At 41.2% G+C, this 26,293-nt stretch overlaps 1 protein-coding gene across 1 annotated transcript; it reads left to right on the top strand.

The window, feature by feature from the left end:
* Positions 1–2,264: 2,264 nt before the first annotated feature.
* On the top strand, positions 2,265–22,161 carry ppp1caa (protein phosphatase 1, catalytic subunit, alpha isozyme a). Its single transcript, XM_042086145.1, has 7 exons — positions 2,265–2,761; positions 16,104–16,235; positions 17,486–17,716; positions 18,630–18,734; positions 18,951–19,174; positions 20,459–20,593; positions 20,823–22,161. The coding sequence occupies exons 1-7, from the start codon at positions 2,707–2,709 to the stop codon at positions 20,937–20,939; spliced, it is 999 nt and encodes a 332-aa protein (XP_041942079.1). The 5' UTR covers positions 2,265–2,706; the 3' UTR covers positions 20,940–22,161.
* The last annotated feature ends 4,132 nt before the right edge of the window (positions 22,162–26,293 follow it).

Genomic DNA, 26,293 nt, shown 5'->3' with positions numbered 1-26,293 from the left:
AGTGTTGGTGCAATGGGGAAAAATGACTCACCGTTGGGCAACATATTGTGTATCGTGGGATAGCAATACTTTTTTGTTCAACAATTGCTAGCTTCTTGGTCATCTCTGTCTGTCAGTCAAAATAGCCCCCATATTGATTTGTACCAGGGGTGTCACTAGACCTAGAACTGCACTGGGGCACAAGCCTCCCTAGGGGGGTTCAGGGGCATGCTCCCCGTAAGAACATTGTGTATATTTTAACATGTAAATGCATCAATCTGGTGCAAATCACCAAACAACAACATGATAGACGACCCATGCAGAAAAAAAACATGTAAACAATACAGTAGTTCAATATGCCTCTTAGTGGAATTGTGGGATACATTTCAAATGCTTTATTTCTTCCTTCCTGATTTTGTTAACTTATCAACCTATCCTTGTGGAATAGTGGAATATTAGACAATAATAAAAACTACAGGATAGTAAGAGCTGAAATGTTGCCTTATTTATCCAATTTCCACCACCACTAAAAAAGTGGGCAGGTCTTGGGCCTGAAACTCCCGGGCTGAAAAGTGCCCCCACTCCGGCCCTGGTTGTGTGTGATGTCTGTATGCTACTGAGACCTTGAATTTCCCCTTCGGGATCAATAAAGTATCTATCTATCTATCAGGTACTGCCCTGCATTTGTTGTCATGTTTAAATTGTGGCATTTTAACATTACTTCACCTTCGACTTTAACTTCCATCCAACATCTACGTGCTCTGGCTAGAACAGCAACTGTAACGCAGCGACTTCATCTGCATGCGTGAATCAACACATGTGCACTCAAATCAGGCAAGATGAGAAACGTCGGGAAGGGACAGGATAACGGGTGTTAGTGAAGGCGGGGCCGGCCAGCCCAGGGGGTGATATTTTGATTTGTTGAACACTGATCCTGAAGGAGAGGCAGGCTGTAATTTGACGGGAGGCTACATGCGAAACAATAACTCACCATTTATTTTAACAATATCATCGCGCTATATCGTTGGTATGAAATAATATATTTATTATATACCCCCCCCCCCCCCCCCCCCACACACACACACACACACACACTTGAACCCCTGCAAACACACACACACGCACATTAACGTATATACAAAGATTGTTAAGGCGGAGCAAGATATTTCATCAGGAGCCACTTCCGGGAACCCGGATCGCACGAGGGGGGGGGGCAAAATCCCCCTTTATGCAGAGCAGAGGCAGCGACTGCTCCATTGAAGTCTATGGGCATAGCTCAGAATTTCACCACATATGCTAAGGTCTTGGTTCTATAGAGTTAGGAATGTGAATTTCAGGCACATTTTCATGATCCTCAATACCTTCTGAACATTTCAGGTACATTTTTAGCATTTTTGAGCAATCCAGTCTGGAGAAAATTAACCTTATATCAGGTGTGCGCCGGTTATTTATGCCGCTGCTGATGTTGGCCGGTTGCAACTTACGCTTGTCAATACGTCATCGACACGCCTCTTTATGCAGACAGGATTCGATCCCCATTTCGCGCCCATAGACATGAACTACAACGAAGTATCTTGCTCCGCCTTAACAATCTTTGGTATATATATTCAGAACTTTTATCAAACGTCAAATAGGCCAAGAAAAAAGGCATATCCAAAGGAAATTCAGGATAGCTTGGATTTGGGTTTGGTGTGTGGGGTGAAGGCCTAAATGGGGTCGGATGCCATTTATAGAGCTCAACTCTTGAGGGCGCCGTTTGGTGTTCTATGAACATGGAGTAGGCTAGGCTACACTTCCTGCCAGGGAGCAACATTTACGTTGATATGGGGGAAGATGTGTTTCTGCTGTAAACTTTCTTTACCTATTTCCAGCTTTGGATAAATTATTATAGCGTAGGCTAATTAGGCGATCGCACTATTAGGAGAATGCAACACGGATCCAGCAAACTTACACCTGTCCCAAAAGAACGTCACACATGACCAAATGTAGGCTATCTTAAATAGAGACCATGAATATAATCAACATTCTCAGACAGAGCACAAAGGCATGACCTCTTCTTAGGCCAAAACAGTAATTTTTGATCGCCTCGAATCGCCCCATCCCTTTTCAAATCTATTACGTCACTTTACACACAGCTTTGGGGTGGGACTTCAGCTGGAAACGGACGTGGAATCGGACCAATGATAATCTGCTACCTCGATTTGAAAATCTCGTGAAACCCAATCATTGTGCCGAAAAGCTAAAGAACGCATAAAGTATCTTCCCCCCTCAAGCTATCTCTGAGTAATACGGCCTTTTTAAAGTTCCGAAGGGGAAAGGGGAAGGGAGACCTGAAAGAGAAGAAAAGGATAGGAACTTTAGTGGACAGGTTCCTGGTCCATAAAAACCGAAGGAATCAGTCGGATGGAAAATATTTCTTGAACATATATATATTTTTGTATTTTATGAAGATATATACTATTGGGTATTCATCGATTATACGGGTAGCTAACTCTGCTAGCCATCAAGCTATATCGGCGTGCTAGCTGCGAACAGACAGCAAGGCAGCTAGCATAACAACCAAACGACAAAGGAAATAAAGCCAGCAAACTAGTCTTTCAAGAAAATATTAATTTTGTATCTTTCGCCCACTGCGGGTTGGGGCCTTAGCTACCTTTGATTAATCTGCGAAATTATACCAAGCGGAAAGCCTGACTGCCTGAAAAAAATCTTCAACAATTAATTAAAATGGCGGAGCCGGACAAATTAAACATCGACTCCATAATACAGCGTCTCCTGGAAGGTGAGAGTCGCTTGAATGTTCTTTCTTTGCATTTCAATATGTTGTAAACAAAAACATAGAATGAGTGTTATTGTCTGTTAACGATTGTGTATTGTACATTTTAACAGAATACTAACGTTAAAAATGGGTTTTTCTCCGTAACAAGTTTTCCTTTGGGAGGATGCTAGTCAGATAGCTAACGTTAGGACACCAGTTAAATACATTTAGCTTAGGTTAGCTATTTAGCATAGCATGTCCCTATAAACCCTAGTTTGGAATCTCATTTAGTGTGGGATGACATAATGACTACAATCGTATGTAAAACGTCTATATAGTTCACTGGAGCATATTTATAGTCAATCTAGGTGCATTTCGAATGTAATTTGTTCGATAATTGATCACAGTCAGCAGCTCCCATTTCTCATCTGTGCTAAATACGATATTATCCTAGCTATCCCTACTTAGTTTAAGTAGTTCGGAGTGGAACGGTAATGCCTCCCAAACAGTCGTTAGCTCTTGTTTCTGGTTACAAACCCATTAACTATACAACTAGTTTGCTTACGTTAATACTATTGGTCAAGTATGACATGTTAAGACTTTTGGAGCAGTCTAGCTAACCTAGCGTTAGCAAAGTCACCTTGTGTGGCATCAGGTGACAAGATGTTAAGTTGTGGAGTAGGGATAACAGACCTCTTATTTTGACTTACAACAGCTAGCTAATAACTACTTCCCTTCTGAACTTCCATTTCGCCAGTGTCTGTAGGCTAGATAGCTACGCTTAGTGTAGACTGAACAATTTAAAGTAATCCATAAAGGTTCCCTCTTTATGTCCACATTAAACAGACTATGGATGGATTTACGCAGATAGCACAGGCTGCAATTGTATCGAACTGTGAGATGGGTAATCAAAAATGCACACTGGGAGTCCAGTTCAGTAGATCAGAATCCAAGACCTAAGTGAGAAGGTAACCCCAAGCAATCAACACTGTTTAACGTTGAACCATAACGCCCCTTGTAAGTATTCAAATAAACTCTGCTGATGTTTTTAGTCATTTTAAATCAAACCTCTTGTATTAGTACCCAAATGGCCAAATAAATGACTGGATACTGCTAAAGCGTGCATGCTTAAATGCCACTGAATAACTTCTCAAATCTTGTAGAGGAAGATGAAGGTTCTGGGTTTACAATGAATATGCCCATACACATTTGACACATGGAGTATGTAATTATCTGAACAGACTATTAATATGGTCTAAAAGGAAAGTGTTGAGTCTTTAAAAAAAAAAAAAAATCTGAATCCGACATTTTGCAGGATGGTGTAATGGAATTATTGCAAAGGTTTCTGTTCTTGCGGCCCTTTGTGTGAGATCCTATTGCTTTTTTGTTAACTCTTTTTTTGTTTTGTTAAAACTTCCCACAAAACATCATCACTTTTTACTAACTAACTCCAATACTTCTCCTCCCGCTTACCAATTGGCCCCACCCATGTAGCGCTAGGATCCTGTTTTTTTTTGGAGATCAAGGAGGGGGTAGTGTGGAAAAAAGAAGGAAAAAAAATCGAAAATGGAGCATATTCAATACTAGCTAATTTCGAGCAGGAAGTGAAAGAAGCTCAAACCTTCTAGGATATCTTTGCCATAATCACATGGCAAAAAATATTAAATCTATTGGAATATGTTATGTTTGTGGTTCTTTGGAGACAATTTTCTCCAAAGTGACAAACATGACATTCAAATTAAAATGTAAGCTTACTGTTAGATATATCCTACATTTTATCAAATGCCAGTATTGGTAATAAACTAGGCCTAAGCTTAAATGGAATACAACAGAATAAGAGAATATATATATATATATATATATATATATATATATATATAAAAAAAACAAACATCAAACACAACTCTGTTAGGAGAATTAATTAGTTAGATAGATAAATAGATGAATCGCTTTTTGAAGATCCCAAAACTATCAATTAAACAAAGTGTTAGGTAAATCATTCCTCAAGTTAACATAGATATGAATGAATATGTAATTAGTTTGTCACCTATTGTTGTTCCCTAGGGTATAGGGAAAATCCCTATTTACGATCAATCAGTCAACAAAACTGTGCAAATGACGATTAATGTTAGGCTAGAATCAAGTGGCAAATTTTCTGCACTGTTACGCTGGTATGTATTAGTGCAGGATAGGAATTTCAGCTTCTAGGTGTAACGCTGAAATATCTAATGTGCAAACTGTTGGTAAGAGACACTTGCGTTGCACATTTCTGTTGCACCATCTTGTGTATTAATTGTACTTGCATAGGCTAATTTAATTATGAACTTGAGTTTGATGGACAGCTGTGCAAGGCTGTAAACGGTAGCCTATGTGAAGACCAGTAATAAAGTGTTTTCTTCAGTTTACTCTGAAATGGACCAATTTCTTGTTATTTGATGAGTGAAAGCATAGGCTTTCTGGTTATTATCAATATATTGATCTGAACTTAGTCAGAATACTAGTGTTGTCCCATTTCCTAGGTATTTTGAATCGATGATTTCTTTTTATAATGGTTGAAGTAGATGGCCATACAAATCTTTTGCCAAGTGTATATATAATATTGGCTGTCAGGGCAATGATTCACTTGATAAGCTGTGCTGTCCATCCTGAAATTTCTGCTATTTCAGAATTGTAATTTCACACATCTAAATGCACCTTACTCAGTATAATCCATAAATACCTCCTCTGCTGCTGAATAGCATAGATGTAAATTAGATATCCCAGTCACCTCCATATCCTTTTGACCACTTGGATTATTTAGTGATTTAGTGCGATAAGACAACACTTTGAATTCCATTCTCTCTTAAAGGAATATGTGCAAGAATGCTGTTGTTGAAAGAATCATCTACCATTTTGCTACTTGTCAGTTTTTATTGGCTAATTTGGCAAAAATTTGCACCTACCCTGTCAGTTGTCCTTTTTCAGTAAAACAGTTTGTGGAAAGATATCCCCACTTTTAGCAAGTGATCGATATTTAATGACCAGTCTGTTCGGGAATAAATAGAGTGAGGCCCAGCAGTGGCTGTATGCCTCCAACACCTTAAAGTATTTTCTGTCTTGACTGACTGGCTGAAGCAGAACATCTTGGGAGTTCTCTTGAATCTATACCACACTGGCCAGTTTGTTTGTGGTCCTTGCCGTTGAGGAAGTGGAGATATCTTTGCTTTCAATCTGTACATGTGCCTCTCCATCTCACTTCCGTTTTTCTGTTTTGACCTGGGTGGCACTGATAAAAGAAGTTGAAGTTATTTCTGATTGCTGATATTTAAATCCTCAATCAACATATAATAATCTGGTGTTAAAGTAATGAAATGCTGCATTCAAACATGAACACTGTTATCCTTGCTAGCAGATATAGTGCATCAACATATCATTTGAACTTGGTGCAGCCACCATCAGGTGAAAAATGTTGTATGAAGTACTGGATTTCTTGAGTCAAGTATGGAGAGGCAAATCTCATAGATGACAGCAACAGGGCATTTATATATCATAAGTTATATAGTGTGCTTGCAAATTTGCACAAATCCAAAACTCAACTCCAAAATTCCAGATGAAATCAAATATAATATAAACAAATATGAAGCAATAAAATCATGAATGTTAGTCTGGACTTTCATTTGAAAACGCCCTTATGCATGCTTTTTATGAGCAAGAAAAGTTGACCAGACAAACTCTTCTGTTTCTAGACCATGATCCTGGACTCTAAGCGGTGAACACCTAATCATAATTTATGTCAATGTGATGTTGAGTATTAGGGACAAATGGATGTCAAAAAATCACCCCAGGCCTGTTGCTGACCTTAAGAGGATGCAGGACACCAAGAACCTCCCTCTGCAAAGAATCTAGAGGAATGGGCCTGTTCATTACGCAGTGTTTTTGGGTTCGGCGTTGCGCTAAATTTAAATTTAGGCCATGCAGGAGCAGGCAGATAACTGACTGGGAAAATCTTTGCTCAGAAGAAAACAATAACTAATTCATTGCAATCTGTATAAAAAAATGTCACATTCTATTCAGTACATGTCGCACAAAACTGTTGCTAAGTGGTCTCGTCTATGACCTTGTTTGTACAGAATATGGTGAAAGACCATGCAGAGTAGTTTTTTTTTATGCCTTGTAGATCCAATTTAAGAGCTGTGTTTCGAAGTAAACACCATGTTGGATCCCTTTCGCATGCCCTGACGTGAAACATCTGACAGATAGGCATCTAGTGAGACTGGCTAATGGCTGTTAGTCTGTCTGAGTGCTAGCCTAGCCTAGCTTATATGTTGTAGACTGCTAATGTATCAGTCAGACGCACCCTCAGGGTGTGTGATAAGAAGCAGCAGGTTCTACCTCATGCATTTGACTACACCCTCTTGCTTGCACTTTGTTTTACCACTTTTTTATTGGACTTAAGCAGTCTCTCACACCCTGCAAGCATACACTGGTAACAATGACTGTTTCAAAAAAGGTGCCCTTGTATTATTCCACATGTAAATGGGCCCTATGGAAGAGCAAATCTGCCTGTCTCTGGGCCAGATAGTCAAGTAGAAACAGAGAAAGCAGGTAATAATGTTTGATTTGATCCGCACGGCAAGTGTGTTGCGTAACACAAGCACCTAGGGGCTGTTTAATATGCTAGTAACCCTTTCTACCCCTTTCCCTGCAAATGGCAAGGTATCTGTTCTGATTTAGGAGAGGCTTGCAAAAAACGCAAGCCCTTGTTGGTTACAATATAATGTTCTCTCATGTGTTGTCACTTCCCAGTTTTGGCTTAATTGCCAAGACGATGTAACCACTTTCATTTTTTTATTTTATTTATTTTTTATTCTTTAAATAACTTGACGGCCCACTGATTGAGAAGTGTAGCTATGAAAAATCTGTGATTGTGTTTAGCAAGTATTAGCCTAGATAGCCTGTGTGACAACCTGTCGTCATGGCTCCTTGGCAGCCATATCATTTAAGCTGTTTTAAAACCTTCAACAGAAGGGAAGAGGGCCTGTGATAAAAATCGGACTTAGAACCATTGCGTTGTCCTAACAGGTGTGTGTGTGTGTGTCAGATAGCCTAGTTCCCCATATCGCTCTCTCTGCCTCCACTCCCTAACTTCCCTAACATGTATGCAGTTTGACTTGGATGATTACTGTTCTGGCCTTGAATGTTTTGTACACCGCTTCATATGAGCCGTGATTCAGTTTACCACCAGATGCGGGAGAAAAAGTACAGGCTTGATGATGATTGCATTTATATCCCCTTATGTAGTCATGGTGATCTTTTCCCGCTCCTGTCCTTTATTTTTGTGTGCACCTCAGAACCTGTGCCAAGGTGTCTGATGGTGCCATCTGTCATAAATGTAGCATCTTTGATGTAGGTTGATCGCTTCCCCCAGTGAATGTTTCTTTGCTGTTTATTAGCCTGCAGTTGAATTTTGGTTTCAATCCTTATAAGCAATCCTTTCTAAACAAAAGAAATTCAGAGATCAGGGTATATACTGTCTAGGTCTAGGGCTGCACGATTTGGGGAAAATATCTAATTGTGATTTTTCTGACATATACTGCGATTGCATTGCGATTTGCGATATAATTTTTTTTAATGTGAATGATCTGATTCAGTTCAACATTCCAAATGTCTCTTTAATTTGTGCCACCCCTGACTGGTGAGCACAGCCAGTGCACAAGAAGCACAGCACCCCTGATGGACTTTGAAGCTCACCAATCAGAATTTCTGTGCCCCTCAAGCACTACGCACACCCACCAACCAGAAGTGGCACAGTCAAGGAGGATGACATGAATATAAGTCATAAATGTGACAAATTTAACTGTGTAAATTTGTAGCTTTTGCGATTAATTGCGTTTTCATATTGCGATTACCATTGTGATAATTGTGCAGCCCTACCAAGGACAGTTAAACTTTTAAATTATAGCTGATTAAAAATGACTGCCTGCAGCCTAAATGAAAGTCTTTGTCGACCGAGGTCTACTTAAATTAGGCAAGAGGTAGAAGTTTGTGGCAATTGCCAATGAAATCCACCAGGAACGTTCGCTTCCTGCCATCACAGACTTTATGCTCAATGTAACCTACTACTAGTCTCTCTTAGTAGTGTTTATTTAATCGGTTCCAAAAAAAACTTCACATCACGACACTTTAATTAAGGCTGCTTTAGCCACAGACTTTCAGCTAACTTCAGTAGGCTACCTACTGTCTGTGTATGGAACGGTCTAGGTGACCCATTTCATGGATGCACACTGTTTGACATGTCTCATAGCCTACTCATTGCACCACTGGTTGTGCAAAACTGAATTTCGTTGTGTATTTATTAAGTTGAATACTAATCAAATCTAATCTAAAAACTCAATATGAACTGAACATGACTAAAATCTTCAGTACATCTACTTATTCCACAACAAATTAGCGGATTTGCAATGCATTAAGATTCACTAAAAATCTATGCATGACCAGTCAAACGGCATGGAACTAAATGGGGATTGTTTTTACAAAAAAGTAAACAACAAAATAACATTATCATGCTGGTCTTCCCATTTACAATGTAGCCTACAGTTTAGCTGTTTGCAACTACATGACCTTTTATCAATCAGACAGTTCCAATAGGCCAAGTTCCCAACCGCAATTGGATAGCTCTGATGAATTTCCCTACCTGTGATTGTTTTTAGAGAGTTTTTATAGCAATGCTACTGATTTTGTGACTGGTACAAATATTTCATCCTCTGTTATTGGTAAATGTGTAAAATGTTCCCATATCAAATGAGTTTCTTTTTTTTTTTCTTTTTTTTTTTTTATTATTCTGTTAAGTTCTTTTTTTTATCATTACAAATCATTGGCTCCCTTGTTTCTTCAGGTTTTCACTCAGTTGAACTCTCAGAGGCAGTTCATTCTCGATGACTAGTCTGATGTCTTGGTTGAGGTCCGTTCTGATGAGGCATAAACCAGGCTTAAGGCTTGAAGGTGGATTTGGCTTGTCGCTCCGCCACTGTGGCTTTGTCTCTCCACTGGGTCTGAAGAAAGTACACACCAGATGATGGGTACTTTGGGTTTAAAGCGGTTCAGGAGTGATCCTCCTCTCACCCGGCATCCAGGCCAGCCCGCGGGTGCAGCCAAACGCCAGACCAAACAAAGGGATTTATACTGCAGCTCATTTACAGTTCCTGGCTGGCAAGTGATGCATGACAGTCTGATAATATAAATGAAAGCTTTGATTCCTAAAAGCACTCGGAGCTCTGTGCTCATGCAAACACTGTGACAACAAGCGTGGCAACAGAATTTAGCTTCTTGCCATGGCTTCCTCTAAAAAAAGTATATGGTCTGATGACTCACTGGGCCTTTGTGAAGGTTTCAGCCATCACAAATGTTTCATGCTACAGTGAGTTATGGCTCTTCAACTGAAGCCTGTTCCACAGAGTCCATATGTGAGCGGCCACGGAATAGGGTTTAGTCAGACCTATTACATCACTAAGCCTCTGCAAGCCTTTACCATGATAATCATGAGCTGGGTCTGGGTGTTCCTGGGTAGTTGTTGTTCATCTTCCATTATAACATAATGCTAATGCAAGGCTAATTTTGAAGGGATTTTTTCTACCGGATATTTGTCCCACAAAAAAATGCTGTTTGGAAGCCTCCCCCCACCCCCCCCTGCATTTAAAAAATGGTATCCAGAGAATATTCAGTGTTGCAAAGTAGGGATGCACGATATATCGGCGGCCGATATGTTATTGGCCGATAAGTGAAAAAATGAAAATATTATTATCGGTCCGATAACAGAATTCTGGCCGATATTTTTTAAAGTCCTAATTTAGGCCTACATAAGGTCCGTCTGGCTACACTGAGCTACTTGAGCTTGGTTGGCTATACTTTTTCCTCAATATAATGTCAGCGGTGTGAATGTATTTCACCACTCTAACAAAATCTGTGGATATGCGTTCATTTGGGAATCTGTGCATCTCAAAATCCTCTCGTGAATGATCCGCCATTTAACCTTACCAGAGCGGAGCTCAGCCCTATGTAGAGTCGTCTTGTGCTGATGTGTTTGCACTTTATCGCGCTGGTCAGGGAAACAAATAAACAAACTCGTTAGTGGGACGAGTACATAAGTAGGCCTAGTTCTAAGTTGTGTTTTAGTATTATATTTGCATTACTTTAGCTTGGGTTTTTGTATTATTACCTAGAAATATGCTAACCATTCCTGCTTCAGTTCCAGACAGGTCATCATAATAAGTTATTAAAACCTTCGGGGCTAACCCCTTTCATTTCTGCTGCAGCAGGTTGTGCGCAACAGAGTAGATGGACATAAGATGCAGTCTGAGGAGTTGCAGCTTTATTCAGTTACCCGCAGTTGAAACTAAACCTAAGTTTCCCTCACAAACTCTGATTTGGTTGCTATACTGTAGCTTATTCCCAGCTGAGCCGTTTATGAGTGTTTAGTCCTAAATGAAAACGATTCATACTCTCTAGCCACTCACTCGCAATTCACTGACGTCAGGTTCACTTAAAGGAGCCACACGTACTGTAGGGCTAGGCTACTGTTATGTTGACTGCTGTACTATTGAGGACTATTATGAGTTCTGTCCATCATTTGGTGGTAGGTAAAATTACTGCAATAAAATTATGCTTATTAAATTCTTTCCCCAAATCACTTTTTCACAATTTTTTTTCAAGAGTAATATTATCGGTTATCGTATCGGTATCGGCCACAACAAACCAATACATATCGGTTATCGTTATCAGCCCTAAAATTCCATATCGGTGCATCTCTATTGCAAAGCTATTGAGCTGGATCCTTTGGCTGAAGGCAAAATCTGTACACAACCCTTGCAGTTGTTTTGTTTCCCTTCTGCAAGAATGCATCAGTGTAGCCATTAGTGCTCAGTGCAAACCCTTTTAACCACATGGTGTGCTGCAAGTAGTTTGTAAGCAAGCATCAGAAACCAACTTAATGGGAGAGTAGCAGCTATTTCAAAATTACATTCATACATTGCATTTTGCTTGGTGCATTCATCTTGTTGAATATTTTAGCATTAGTGAACATTATTCTAGTTCTTGTGTGACTAAAACACAAGTTTTCACCTCCTCAGGTGTATTGCAGCTTTGTGATCAGGACGCATGTTTACACGTGTGACATCAAAGCAGGCAGGGAGAGTCGCACACATGGTCAGCCTTGTGATTACTGTCTGAAGGGCAAGGAAAACCAATTAAGAGGGGTCATGGTGTGACACATCATTAAGGATTACCCTCAGCACCCTGACCAACAGGGAATTCAGTGTCTCCCTTTTGGTTGCAACTTGTATTTGTGTGTGTGTGTGTGTGCGTGAGGCCCTTTCATAGCATGTCAAGTGCAAATTGAAACTTATTTTTTTTCTGCATGGGGCTGTGGTCGTCTAACCCCTCACTGTTTGTTTGTGTGTTTTCTCAGAGAGCCTTAGAGTACAACTCTCTCCTGACTCCCCACACCCTCCCTCTCCACTAAGCTCACTGTTGCTTATTGGCCCCAGTGGCTAAGTTTAGAGTAAGCGCTGGTAAGGCTTTAGCCGGCTTTAATCCTGGTTTAAAGTGACAAGCAACACAGTCCTATTAATACTCACTCACTTTCCCCCACACAGCTCAAGGGCTTCCATCGACTAGCCCCCCCCCCCCCCCCCACCCCCCCCCACACTGGCCCCCAAGAGCAGACATGTTCAGAGCACCCGCCATGTCAGGATGTTCAGAATGGTGGTTATGATGTGTACAAACATATTGGAGTGTTGATCTCGTATCCCAGTGTTTATAGTGGTGGTTGGGTCAGGCAGAGGTGCCTCTGACTGGAATGCAGTTTGTTCTGTTAAGGGTAATGCATTTTTAATAACTGGAAGATGACTGAGTGAGCCTTGAGAAGTTGTTTTTGTTACAGTGCTTAGTGCTTCATGATACCATGTGTTTCATGGGTCACAGTGAATGCAACAAACACACAGGCTTATTAAGGACAAATGTTGTTTTTTTCCTCTCTCTCTCAACCACGAAGAAGTACGGAACACGAGATTGAAGAGTTGCGAAAAGTAATGTAGTAGTGATGAGGAATAAAGTAATAAGCTCACAATGTCAGTTTTCATAAAAGCAAGCAGCAGCATGGGATATTTCTGCTCAGATTCTTCACAAGCTTGTCATTGACCCTCAACGCGCGTCAGTGCCACGCAAACTCTTCTCTCTCACGCTTGCTCTCCCCTACTCCCCCTTTTTCTCTGAGCCGCCTGTTTTTATCCTGCTGCGCCCACACACTCCAGCCCTCATCTGTTTTCCCTCTGTCATGTGGCAGCGTGACTCTCCCCTCCACCCTGCTGGTCAGGGTCTTTTTTGGCCCGGGGCAGGGTGTAGAGTCGAATAGGCCATGTTTGAGGAGTGCTGTTGATCCCAGTGTTTTAAGGGAACACACACACACACACAGTCTGCAGGAAAGACTCACGCTCACCGCAGAGTGTCACAGGAAGAGATTGGAGTCTAATATGATTCCCTGTGTGTGTGTGTGTGCCCGTGCGTGCGTCTGTAGCGAATAAAACAGCTCAGCTGACTAGGAAGTTGGTTGTTTTTGTGGGTTGCTGGTGGGACTTGAAGGTAGCAGAAGGCAGAGGCCACCCTGTGTATCTGAGTGAAGCAGCAAGGGCCTCCAGGCTGCCGTCGCGCCAGGACAGAAGACAGCCGTCACACAGTGGTGTGAACATGTACTGACATGTGAAGGGAAAGGTGCCATTGAACACGATATACTGAAGGAAAGCTGATGATGTCACCATCCCTGCATCAAACCTTCATTTTGAGGACCCACATTGTTTCAAGCCATGCTAAAATGGTGGAGATTGTACTAAATAAATCAATGAAAATATTGTCATTGACCAGTAAGACATTGGTTGGTGGTTGTTGACCTTTGATGTATGTGTACGCAGAGAAACATAATTTGTGTGATGTAGGCAAACGGGCACAGCCCTTATTGGCTGACCTGACATAAGTAGTGGTAGTGAGGGGTGAGGAGAAGAGTCAGTACCACTAACAAAGACCAAGTTGAACAGCATTTGAACATTTTATGAATGAGACATTTTAATTCACTATTTATAAACTACTGAAAAAGTTGCTGCATCTCTTGAAAAGCCAAGAATTGGTTTTAAAGTGGCCGAAAATCAGTACTGAGCCTGTCCCACTTCTGAAAGTAAGAAATCAGGTCATCAAACCAAAAACATTTTCAATGTCTACCATTTTAGTTGTTTTCTCAGGCAGGCAAAATAATTCATTTGAGACATCACTGACCAGTGTTAATTTTGGCAGAATTTTTTGTTTTGGTATTCTGTTTTAGACGAAAACGCTCATTTGTTTTTTAGTCACACTTTACTCCTTTATAGTTTTAGCCTGTGGTCTGTACTTAATGTGTTCACATGGGTAAACTTGTCTTCTCCTACCAACTGCTGTAGTCATTAAGTTTCTGTGAGTTAGTTTGCGCACTCTGCACTGCAGCAGCAACACAACGGAAAATGCGTACGTGACATGCAGTTGCGTGTGCGTGATCACACCTGGAGCATCTCTGGTGCTCACAGTGCAAGTATAGAATTTTATTGTGTATAGTGCTCACATCTTTCTGTATAGAGTTTACCTTTGGTAATGGGCCTAAATACACAATGAGTGACATTATTGTACTGTAGGTCAGACCAGTAACTTGCCCATTTATTACCAGAAAGCGGTCACATCATTTTGTTTACTCTTGTACAGAGGGGGGAGAGAGCACCAGCAAACATTCACACTCATTTCTCATTCACATATGTTAACTTTGTCGACATAATGTAATTATAGGCTACATTCGGTTTCAGCAATTATACTACCTGTGTAGTCTCGACCCCCCCCCCCCCCCCCCCCCCCCCCCCTAGGTATGAGGATCAATCAGTATTTTTGCTTAGAACAGCTTCCAATACACCTCACACAAAATAAATAGGCACCACCTCTATTCTCTAGCTGACTCGGTTGCTGTGCGGCTTGAGCCGCACCTGAGATGTGCATATCAGAGGCAGTGTGGCTGCTCTAACCTGGGCACTAAAATGACAACATGCAATGGAAACATTTCACATATGTGGAGCAAGAAAAAAAGTTTTTTTTTTTGTCTTTGTCTCATCTGATAAAATTAACACCATTGTTGACCAGGTGGTGAGAAGATGAGAACTGCATAAATACTGAATCATTGAATGAAGAGATGTATCACTCAAAGTCCTTATTAACTTATGGCATGCTATGTTTTGTATTGTTGGTACACTGAGTATCACAGGGCAGCGTGTCCAATATAATTCCCTCCTTCCTGTGATGCAGGGAGTTGAGTGCACACTTCAGGAGATCATACATTTATTTGGGTCTTAAACATTCATCTTGTAGTTGCTGTTTTTAAGCCACTGCTGCACATGCCGACTGATGCTCGACTGCAGTATAGCCACCAAACGAGGGGGAGAAGGAGGAAGAGAACTCCTTCAGTTGCTCTCCACATGCCTTGCATTTCTCTCGCATGCTCTCTCCCTCCCTATCTCTCTGACCTCCATTTCTCTCCTTCTCGAGACTTACCCTTCAGCATCCTCTAGGTCATTAGCCATTTTAAACATGTCGTTTCCCTCAACTCAGTAGCTTAATATTACAGTCTTAAAACTCTCCATCTGTGATTCGTTAGCTTACTATCCCTAGTATACCATCCCTTTTTGACAACTGTGTTTCCCCTCGTAGCCCTATTGTCTGTCCTTCATGAAAAACTTGTCCTATTTTCTTGCTTTTCCTCTCCCTCGTTCGCTCCGTCTGCCTCATTGCAGTGACTCTGTAGTTACATCACCGTTCAGGCTTTGCGCCTCACGTGCTCTTGGTGCAGCGTGTGTGTATGGCCTGTGTATCTGTGCATGCCACCACGTTTAGCATATGGGTGTGTCTGCCCCTATGTTAAGCACAGGGTCTTGTTTTCTGTTATGTGGTCTGTACTGAGGGATATGGATATTCTGAACACACAGATGAAGACACACACACACACACAGAGAGAGAGAGATCAAAGCGCTCCCTCATAATTGTCCTTTCACTGAAGCCTCAGTGTTCTTTTGTGTCTGTAAATGGGATTTAGCCCTGAGACCTGCTTTGAAGTGCTTCTCAAGCTCAGTCCATCTCGATGCACTGCCATTCTTTTTGGCTAGCATACTTAGGCTAGGCTAGGTATTTTTTCCCTGTGTCTGTCTACTTGATGTTTGTGATATGTCGGCCCAGTATTCTCTATTTTTGTGTGTTTGTGAATGATTGTGCCTGTGTGTATTTGTGGGTCTTTGTCTGATCTGTCTAAATCCTCCTTGTCTGTCTGTCTCTTCAGTGAAGGGCTCTCGGCCAGGCAAGAATGTGCAGCTGACGGAGAACGAGATCCGTGGCCTGTGCCTCAAGTCCCGGGAAATCTTCCTCAGTCAGCCAATCCTGCTGGAGCTTGAGGCGCCACTCAAGATCTGTGGTAAGTCCCATTGGCTTGTATTTTTTGTTTTTTTTGTTTGTTTGTTTGTTTGTTTTTTTATATCAGGTTCTGTATGCCTGAATAGTGTTAGCACAAGCTAGTGTTAGCACAACAATCTTCCCAAGCTGAGACCATAGGTGCTCGTCACAGATTGATAAGATTATCTGCTAGTGCCATGACATTTGTTGCTGTGGCAGCAGCTGTCCTATAGACACTACTTGTTCTTATGCAAGCGTTATCAAAAGCCACACCTATGAAAGTACTATCTGCTCATTTCCTTTGAGTAAAAATGCCCTGGTCGATCTGCCAGTGACTGGATTTGGCTGGTGAACTTCTTGATTGGCCATGATTGATTATTGACAGTGATTTATTGTGAACATACAATGGGAATTTCCTATTAAAGAAAAGTTTTAAAAATGTGTGTATGGTGTAGCATGTGCCATTGCTGAATCATGGGATTGATCAGACAACAAAGGTAGCCACAGGTATTTTAGGCTACAAAGAGTTTACAGAAAGCCCTGTACACCTACAATAAATCAGTAGCCTGCCTATGGTAAGGACTTTGATAACACTGAAATTCAGCACACTGCTATGGAATGCTCCCGATGTTCTGAATCACCAAATAAGAGTGATATTCAATTTGGCTCTTAAAAGCATTACAATGCCAGAAACACAGCGCTTCAAGGCTATTTACATTTACAAGGGTTAGATAGATATGATTTAGGTACATGGATTTTCTTTGTGGATCCCTAACAATAAATTATATTCTAAATAATTTCTGTGTATTCACATAGACCTTGCATCATGACTCAGCCATGATGGCAGTCAGTCAGATTTGATGGGCCTGATGTAAATTCTAAAAAAAATGTCCTACCACAATGCCACGTCCAACGTTTGTGACACTAATTTAGACACACGCAAGTACAATTCAAATTGGCAGATCAAACTTCAAATGCCAATTGGCCAAGATCAGTGCATCTATAACATTGACCGCTTCTGTGCTCCTTCTGCATGTTAGTTTGCAAGATAACTTTGGGAAAGGGTGGTGACAAGAAGTGGACATGGGTCACTTTCCTCTGAATTCGTTGAGCGCAGTGCGCTTCTCCACAGCCTGTGCGTTGGCCCTTAGAGTCCCTGCCTAACTAGGTCACCTCCTTTAGCTGGCATCACTTTTTGTTTTTAGACTTCCTCCCCAACCTCCCCTCCCTCCGCTTGCATGTGTGTAAAGGCATTTCATTTGTCCTTTTCAGGTGACGTGCATGGCCAGTACTACGACCTGCTGCGGCTCTTTGAGTACGGCGGCTTCCCACCTGAGAGCAACTACCTGTTCCTAGGCGACTATGTGGACAGAGGCAAGCAGTCCCTGGAGACCATATGCCTGCTGCTGGCATACAAGGTCAAATATCCTGAGAACTTCTTCCTGCTGCGCGGCAACCACGAGTGCGCCTCCATCAACCGCATCTATGGTTTCTATGATGAGTGTGAGTATAAGAATATGTATATGTATAAGTATATATACTTTTTTGATCCCGTGAGGGAAATTTGGTCTCTGCATTTAACCCAATCGGTGAATTAGTGAAACACAAACGGCACACAGTGAACACACAGTGAGGTGACGCACACACTAATGCCGGCGCAGTGAGCTGCCTGCTTCAATATTTTAAATATTAAATATAAACCATTTTAACAGTACTTTCACTAAATGAACAGGAACAAACTCAACATATTCACCAATGTACAGTGAAATAAACATGCCGGTAAAGATGTGACAAAACGTTACTTCAACACTATCCATGAAGCATTACACATGCGTTCATAAATAAATAAATGTTTTAAATATCTAATTTAATGTCAAATGCATGAGCATAACATCGACCAAATGCTGATTCTTGAGTGTATGGTGAGGGGGTTGAGATCCATGTACAACACAAACACTGCAAGTAAAGGCAATGCTGGCCTAATCCTATTAATGCCAGAAACATGCAGGCACACATGTACACACAGACACACACTAGAATCAAGGTCTAATCCTATTGATGGGTCTAAGCATGCCCACTTGTGTATGTGGACCCTGTGACACATGGTTTAACAGGCTGTTGAACCTGCACATTTGTTTCATGTGCATTGAAAGTGCTGCGAAAGGCCACAGTAGTGGAGCAGTGTAGACATTTTGAAGGCATGCATGCAGACTTCCTGTTTGACCACAAAATGGCCACCGTGCTCTGCAACATAGAGCAGATGACTTCTTTTCCTCTCTGTGAAGCATGTCCGCAACAGTGTATGATGGATGTAAGAAAATGCATGCTCAAGAAATCCACGCATCACATTTTTTGTTCCGTCTCATTATTTTTTTTTTTCTAATGCTGCGGTCTGTGTGCTCTCCTTTTCTTTCAGGCAAGAGGCGGTATAATATCAAGCTCTGGAAGACATTCACAGACTGTTTCAACTGTTTACCTGTTGCTGCCATCGTAGATGAGAAGATCTTCTGTTGCCATGGCGGTGAGTGCATCCATTCATATCACTGAAACGGTGGCTATTTTCATAGCTGTCACAGTGCTTAGTATATGGACATTTCCATTGCGTTTATGTGTTTCGGATGGCATTGTTTCTAAGTGCCTGTGGTGTGATCTAATGTGTTCAGTGTACAGTAAGATTTATGTCCGTTGTTTTTATAATCTAACTGTGTGTGTTTGTTCATTCCCCATCTGTCTACAGGGCTCTCTCCTGACCTGCAGTCTATGGAGCAGATTCGTCGTGTGATGCGTCCCACAGATGTGCCTGACCAGGGCCTGCTGTGTGACCTGCTGTGGGCTGACCCTGACAAGGACGTGCTGGGCTGGGGCGAGAACGACCGTGGGGTCTCCTTCACCTTCGGCGCTGACGTGGTGGCCAAGTTCCTGCACAAACACGACATGGACCTTATATGCAGGGCACATCAGGTTAGTACAGTGGACTTAGAAGACATGTCTGTCACTGTAAATCATGGAATTAGAAGTATAGTAAAATGTAGGGCTGTAACGATATGCGTATCGAAACCGAAATCACGACACTAATATCCACGAACCTGTGTCACGGTGTGAGAAGGCAGAATCGTGACACACCTCTTCTAGTGTTTCCCGCAGCGCTTTGCAGCTTACGCGGCGGCATAAGCAACACATCTCTTGCTTATTAGTATACTTACTGGTACGTTGTCCAAAAAAATAAAATAAATCATAATTTCATAGCTCTCGTAGCTTTCACTGTAGACTATGCGTGCAACTTTACCAAACAGTATAAAAGTAAACCCCCTCTCCTTGCCCCTCTCTCTCTTGCTTTCCCTCTCTCTCTTGCGCATGCTCAATGTACACGTGTCCCTCGGCATGTACATTTAATCCAAATAAAACATTTACAATCGTGAAAGCAAGGACGCATAGAAGACGACTAGCTAAATTACTATTAAATCCGGTTAGCATCATTAGCATGCTGCACACAACTCTTGCATTCAAGTTGACTGATCATCTCAATACCAATGTTTTCCAAGACTCAAAGGAGCCTGTCCCCAAGGAGAAAAAGTATTACCTTGAAACTTAAACACACATGGGGAAACTGAACAGTCCAACCAGTAGACTATGATAAGCTAGCCAACTATGCTACTTTGTTTACATTATTTCCAGGCTTCAACCAGACAGCTGAATTAGATGTAGATTTGTAATAGAAATAGTAGGCTATAATCTGCATAAAGTGTGCTGTCATGAATATCAGAAATTCTGTATCTTCTCTTTTTATATCAGATGTACAATAATATATTCTAATCCGCTGGTGTTCCAAGGTAGCCCCCCCCCCCCCCAAGGTATATATCGAATCGTGGCTCAAAAATTGCGATGCATCAATCTGACTAAACTAATTAGTGATGGGTTATGTGCCAGTTCCCCTTTACTTTAATTGTGGTATATACCATAGAAATTGTATCGATGAAGTCAATTGTAGCGCATGATAGAGTTAAATAAAATGTACAGCTGGAAAAGCAGTACAAATAAGTTGATTTCACTATATATGGACCACTGAGTGTCGAGCATGTCTATGTCTGCATGGGAAAGTAAGAAACGAAATTTCAATTCTTTGTATGACCAGTGCATGTAAAGAAATTGACAATAAAAGCCGACTTGACTTGACTTGAGTGAGTGGACGTTCCGAACATGGCTTCATTCTCACTCGTAACTATTCTCTTTTTCTCTGCCTCACAGGTGGTAGAGGATGGTTATGAGTTCTTTGCCAAGAGGCAGCTTGTCACTCTCTTCTCGGCGCCCAACTACTGTGGAGAGTTTGACAACGCTGGAGCCATGATGAGTGTGGACGAGACCCTCATGTGTTCCTTCCAGGTGAGCTCAAAACCACATGACTGCCTGTGGTCTGTTGGTCATTATTTCAGTGCAGTGCAATGGTTCTGGACATGGTGTGGCATGTTTGTAGGAGAATGCCTAATTTACATAATTGCAGACTAAATGTTAGTATGTAGTACAGTATATAGTAAATAGTATATTTCTGCCTAGTTCAAGATGAGCTATGGCTATTCTGTTTGGTGTGACTGACTGTGTGTCTCATTTACAGATTCTCAAGCCTGCAGACAAGAAGCTGTACAGTTACGGTGGAGGTGGAGGCATGGGTTCAGGCCGTCCAGTCACCCCGCCGCGAAATTCAGCAAAGGGTGCAAAAGCCAAGAAATAACACCCGCTGGATAACCCCCCCCCCCCCCCCCCCCCCCCCCCGACATTTCCCTTTCCTCTCCCTTCCCTCCTCTTTCTCTCTCTACCTCCCTCCCATCTTGCGCCCCCACATCACCAAACAGCAACATAAGCAAAACTTGTACCCAGGGTTTTAGCCACCTTCCCTCTTTTATTGTTTTTTCTTTCATTTTTTTTGTAATTACTATCTGGTGATGTATGAGGTGATGCGGTATGTTTGTGTTTCTGTATGTATGTATGTGCGAGAGGTTTGTAAAATTCTTTGTGCTCGTCCTGCCTCTCTCCCTTACCCACCCCCCTTAAAAAATGTCTCCCTCTCTTAGTCATAGGGATGTGTCTGGCCTCAGAAGCAGCAGTGAGAATGCCCACCCAGGCACAAAAGCTGTTTTTAATGGGATATGGAATGGGATGGGGACATACAATGTCGAGAGCGGAAAAGTGTGTGCAAAGAGGGGAGACTTGGGTGGAGCCACTGCTGTGTGTGTCCAGGCTGTTGTGTGTATTGATGCTGAACACAAAGCTTTTTATCTTTTTTGTCAGTGGGAGGACCAGCCTGTCTGTACTGTAACACATTTATACACATGCACACAATCTCTCAACCACTGATACCAGGATTGAACATGTGTAGACCGAGGGGTCAGACACCAGGGGGTTTGGGTCTCTGAAACCCAGTGATTTTTAAACTCCATCATGGATGTGAAATTCTTATTTTATCTTTTTTTTTTTCCTTTTACTTTTAATGATGGATCACATCAGTTTTAAGTCTACTTATATGTGTGTGTTTTTTTTTTTTTAGTTTTTTTTTTTTAGTCTCTTTAAAAGTCTCGATGATAAATAAAGAGAACTGTTTATTTAAAAAACAACTGCGAAATGCCCCACTCTGCTTTCTGCTTGTTCCTGCTCAAGTTCACCTTTGATCCATCTCTCTGATCATATTTGGCCATGTTTGTTGCTTTTCTGTGTTTATCCTCCTCCCCTTCTCTTCCCTTTTTGAAAAAAAAAAAAACGAGTGCTGTCTGTCTTTAAAGCCTCAAGATCCCTTCGGGGTTGAATAGCAGGGATCTTTTGATGAATAACCACCACTTCCTGCCTGTCCACCCCTGACTCTGTCCCACCACCAAAAGAAAAAACACTTTGGCCTTCAGAGTTTCATTTGCTGGAAATGACTGTAAATAAAAGGCCATCCCTGACCTGTTCTGTCTTCATCAATAGCCCTCAGTCTATAATTTTCAGATCCTCCTTTTTGACTCTTATCTCCCTATAATCAATACTTTATTTTGTTTTCCTCACACAGTTCATTATTATTCCTGGCTGGGCTGCATACCTAGTAAATTACCCTGGTTAAAATGGGCTTGGATGTATAAACCACTTTTCAGTTCTATTTTCTCACTATTATGTCAGTCTCCAAAGTCTTAAAATTCAAAAGACTGACATCAGAATGGGAAGGTTTTTATTTTTTATTTGTGGGCAAAATATGGGCTGTAGGGCTTCTGCTTGAGCAAAATACATGGTTAATTATGTCATCCAGTAGCAGAAATTTGACATCAACAGTATAGGGCACATGTTAGAGTAGCGCCCCCTGCTGCCACAACATAACTCCCAGACTTGATGACGTCAATTCTGTTTTTTTCTGGGTTTTTTTTCTAATTGGGTGTCCACCTTGATGAATGTCCTTGGAATACCTGTGAAAAGAGTTAAGAGAGTGTTGCCAAAATTATCTGAAAGTGCAACTAACTACCCTCCCGTGTTATGGCTCTGTAAGACAAATATTCCTTGATGGGAATCAGTGTCGTGATTTCTTTTCGTGTGCTTTATCAGGCACAGTTACATCTCTCTGATCTGTCATATAAACTGTAGACCTCCACTCACTCAGACTTCTTCAAAGTGTCATGAAATTGACTGCATTAAGGAATTTCTCAGTCTGTAAGGTATTTTGGGGTCATATGTCTCAATAGAAGACCAGGGCCTAAGCCAGAACATTTTCATAATGTTAGGAGAATGCTGCTCTTCACTGGTGGCTGTTGAGGACAACAAAAACTTGGAGTTCCAATTCCGAATTTGAATTGTTTTCGTAAGAGACAGTTTGCCATCTTAGATCACCTTTTGAGAATTCCCTCTGGTGTGATGGTGCTATTATTATTATTATAACGATTGATAATAATAGGCCTAATATGAATAATAATATATTTGACCTTTCTTCCGATTATAGATGTCTTCATAAGGTATTTTAATTGATAATGTGAGTTGTGTGATTTTTTTCTTCCTCTTCAACCGATCAGGGACATTTTTCCTCCATGCATTGTTGCTTGGTAGAATGCATTCAATTAAAACAGTATCCTTAGTCAATTGATAGGTTTATGAAACTACATGTTTCAAAGTATGCTCTTTTTTATTTAATGTTTTCCAATTATTCACAAATCTTGTCTCTGTTACCAGGTAGAAAATAAAAAATAGTTTATTTGTAAAACCTGTGTGTGTCATTCCAGGCATAGTAATTCTCACTAAATCTGAATCGACGCATGCTTGGGTTTATTTAAGTCATTCTGGGCATCTAAGAAATCAGTTGTTATTAATAAGTAATTAGTAAGCTTCAGTACTACTGAAATATAATGTAGCTTTAGTGTTCAAAGTGGCCTCATGGATCACCAATAGAAGCCTTTACAGTCTGCATACCTGACATGAAAGCAACTCCTCAACAAACGGTAATAAGACAATTAATGATAAATCTTATCTTATAATTGCCTGACAACCACTGGTAAGATAGCTTAAGCTGAAATAATTTGTTATACAATCTCTATAACTATAGTAGTGGTAAAAGAAATAGCAAAACCACTTTGTCATTCTGCCAACAATAATTCACTGAATGAACTCAGATCAACCAATCAATGTATTGCATACAGGTGAAGTAAAAGACCCTAGCCTGGCAATGAATCAATTGAGAATAGGCCTGGACACTCAGTCCATACCAAGGGACATAACTACTGGAGTGATTAAGCCTCTGTTGTACATTAATCTCTTTCAAAATCCTTTCTGAAGTACAGCAAACAAATTGTTCTTGTAAACAATGGTTTTAAGGGCAGTTAACTGAATTTCAAAGAAAATACACATTCCATGTCGCTTTATACTAATTCCATCAGGGTTGTGTACAAAGCGGTGCCAACTGTCCTCCTCTGTTTCTCATCCCATTGTTAGTGTTCATGTGACAGGAAATGAGAGAGGGAGAGAGAGGGGAATGGGTTCGGGAAATTACCTCAAGCCGAACTCGAACCCTGGCCCCCACTGGCACTGAGCCCTCTTTTTTTTAACCCTCACCTGTTTTCATCCCTGATGTCTTCTCATTTTCAGGGGTGTTAATGTGTCTTCAATATTGGCCCTGCCCAGTTTCCGTCAGAGAACGGCCTACTATGTCTAAAAAACACGCATGCATGATCATTACCTCACCTATCCAGACATCTGCAGGAACACATTTAACTCACAACGTAAATGGGCATAGGTTACCCAAAACACTTTGCTGTGTTTTTATAAAAAGAAATCATCATAGTGTTAAAAAAAAAAAACCCTGGAGATTTAGGCCTATCCCACCAGATTTCCATCTTAGTGCATTAGACAGTGCGTTCTGCAACTGCCATGATCACACACACTGGTGTGCTTGAGTGAGAGCCAGGTGTTTGGTGTTAGTATTATTTATGATGATTACACAGCGGTCATATTTTGTAAAGGTCTGCCAGGGATATTTTTGCTTTCATAAATGGCGTACTTTCTCACAAAAGCATAGAATCACTGCTCAACTAGCTGGCTATGATTAAGCATTGTCCTTCACCAACCTATGAGCCTAGCCAGTCACGCCAGTGGCACACTGAGGCCCTTCTCAGCTGATACATCAACAGGAGAGTCCTGCTATCCTGCTCATTGCCTTGATCAATAGCGGAGTGAAAGTCGGGAGAATTCACAAATTCCCGGTGGGCCGGTGGCGTTTGGGGGCCAGGCTGATTACTCTGCGAGTGATGCTGTTTGAATATTTTTCTTTGCTGTATCTTCCGAGTAGCCTGCACTGTGCGACTGCAATTTCTTTAGTTTTCAGAATGGTTATATCCATAACCTTAAGTCTTTCTTCAGTGATTAGCAAGATACCACCAGAAACCAACAATCATGTAAGACCTGTGCTCTTTCTCCCGTATACGCATGAAAACTGTGTGCTTGTTGTAGATTTGTTTTAGTACTTTCTATCTGCTTTCCTTTTGCAATCTTGTTTTTGTTCAGGCTACCTTGCATGAAGTGGTGTAGTCTACGTGATACGCAGGACTACTCAGTATACCCACTTAAAAAGCATCACCATCTCTGTGTACCGACCTAAAATAGGCAATACCCAGCTGACTACACCACTGCTTGTGCGCATAGCCCGCCGCTAGAATCATCGGTCAGTAGTGATGTGTCTCTGTCGCTTGCATTTGTCCATCTTCAATGTTGGGGACACACACGTTTTGAAAGTTGAGGATGACACGTCCCCCCTACTCACCCCCTAATAACGCCCCATATACAAGAGCAGTTGGAACTTGGATGATTTGTAGTTTACTCTATTCACAAGCATAGCCTGATAAACACCAGACAAATACATGAAGAAAATGAACAAAAACATGTGTTTCTTTGTTGACTATGGTCACATTATCAATTTGTATTGAAATATTTGTAATTTGCACATTTGAGCACACAGGTGTAGGCCTAAAATGAAGGACTATGGCATTGTGTGAAGACATACATTATTCAAAAATACCAGCTATCGTTGGTTGTGGTTAGGCTTTAGAGCTGTATGGATATTGCTGTACCATTTGTGGCAATAACATTGAATTGAATATAATAGAATAGCCTATATATTTTGGTTTAATTGTTTCTATTTCATTACAGGCTGCATGATTGCCTCTGGCAGTGTTATAGCTGGGGGAATTTTATCAAAATATTCTGCCATTAGGTACGCTACTAAAACATTGGGTCGTCACATGGGTCGTCACCACAGCCATCTCACCCAAATAGCAGCTGACTGAAGCGGATCAGGTGTCGGGTCCAGAGTCAGCTGCTGGACTATCTGTGTAACCAATCAATCTTACGCGTAGGCTATGTGGGTGCTATTCCTTAGTGTGATTCTTACCCAAACACTAAATAAATGTTGCCTAATGACTTCTAGACAGCTAAAAATATTCTTTAGGCAACGCAGAAGGTGGAATTTTTCTTGTGAGTCATCCTATAATCAACAAGTCTGATTCATAGTGGAGAGTCATATCACTATCTCTCGTCCCACTCTATAGCCCTCGTTTGATTGAGTGAAATGAACCTTCGAAGCAG

The sequence above is a fragment of the Alosa sapidissima genome, chromosome 3 (assembly GCF_018492685.1).
Source record: "Alosa sapidissima isolate fAloSap1 chromosome 3, fAloSap1.pri, whole genome shotgun sequence".
Taxonomy (NCBI): Eukaryota; Metazoa; Chordata; class Actinopteri; order Clupeiformes; family Clupeidae; genus Alosa; species Alosa sapidissima.
Note: the sequence above shows the minus strand (reverse complement) of the source record. Positions and strands in the feature narration are given on the sequence as shown.

Excerpts from the sequence above, each read along its gene's own strand:
- ppp1caa (XM_042086145.1), top strand. The coding sequence starts at position 2,707 with ATGGCGGAGCCGGACAAATTAAACATCGACTCCATAATACAGCGTCTC. Across the intron at positions 17,717-18,629 it reads CTATGGTTTCTATGATGAGT|GCAAGAGGCGGTATAATATC; the intron begins GTGAGTATAAGA and ends CTTTTCTTTCAG. Across the intron at positions 19,175-20,458 it reads TTATATGCAGGGCACATCAG|GTGGTAGAGGATGGTTATGA; the intron begins GTTAGTACAGTG and ends TCTGCCTCACAG.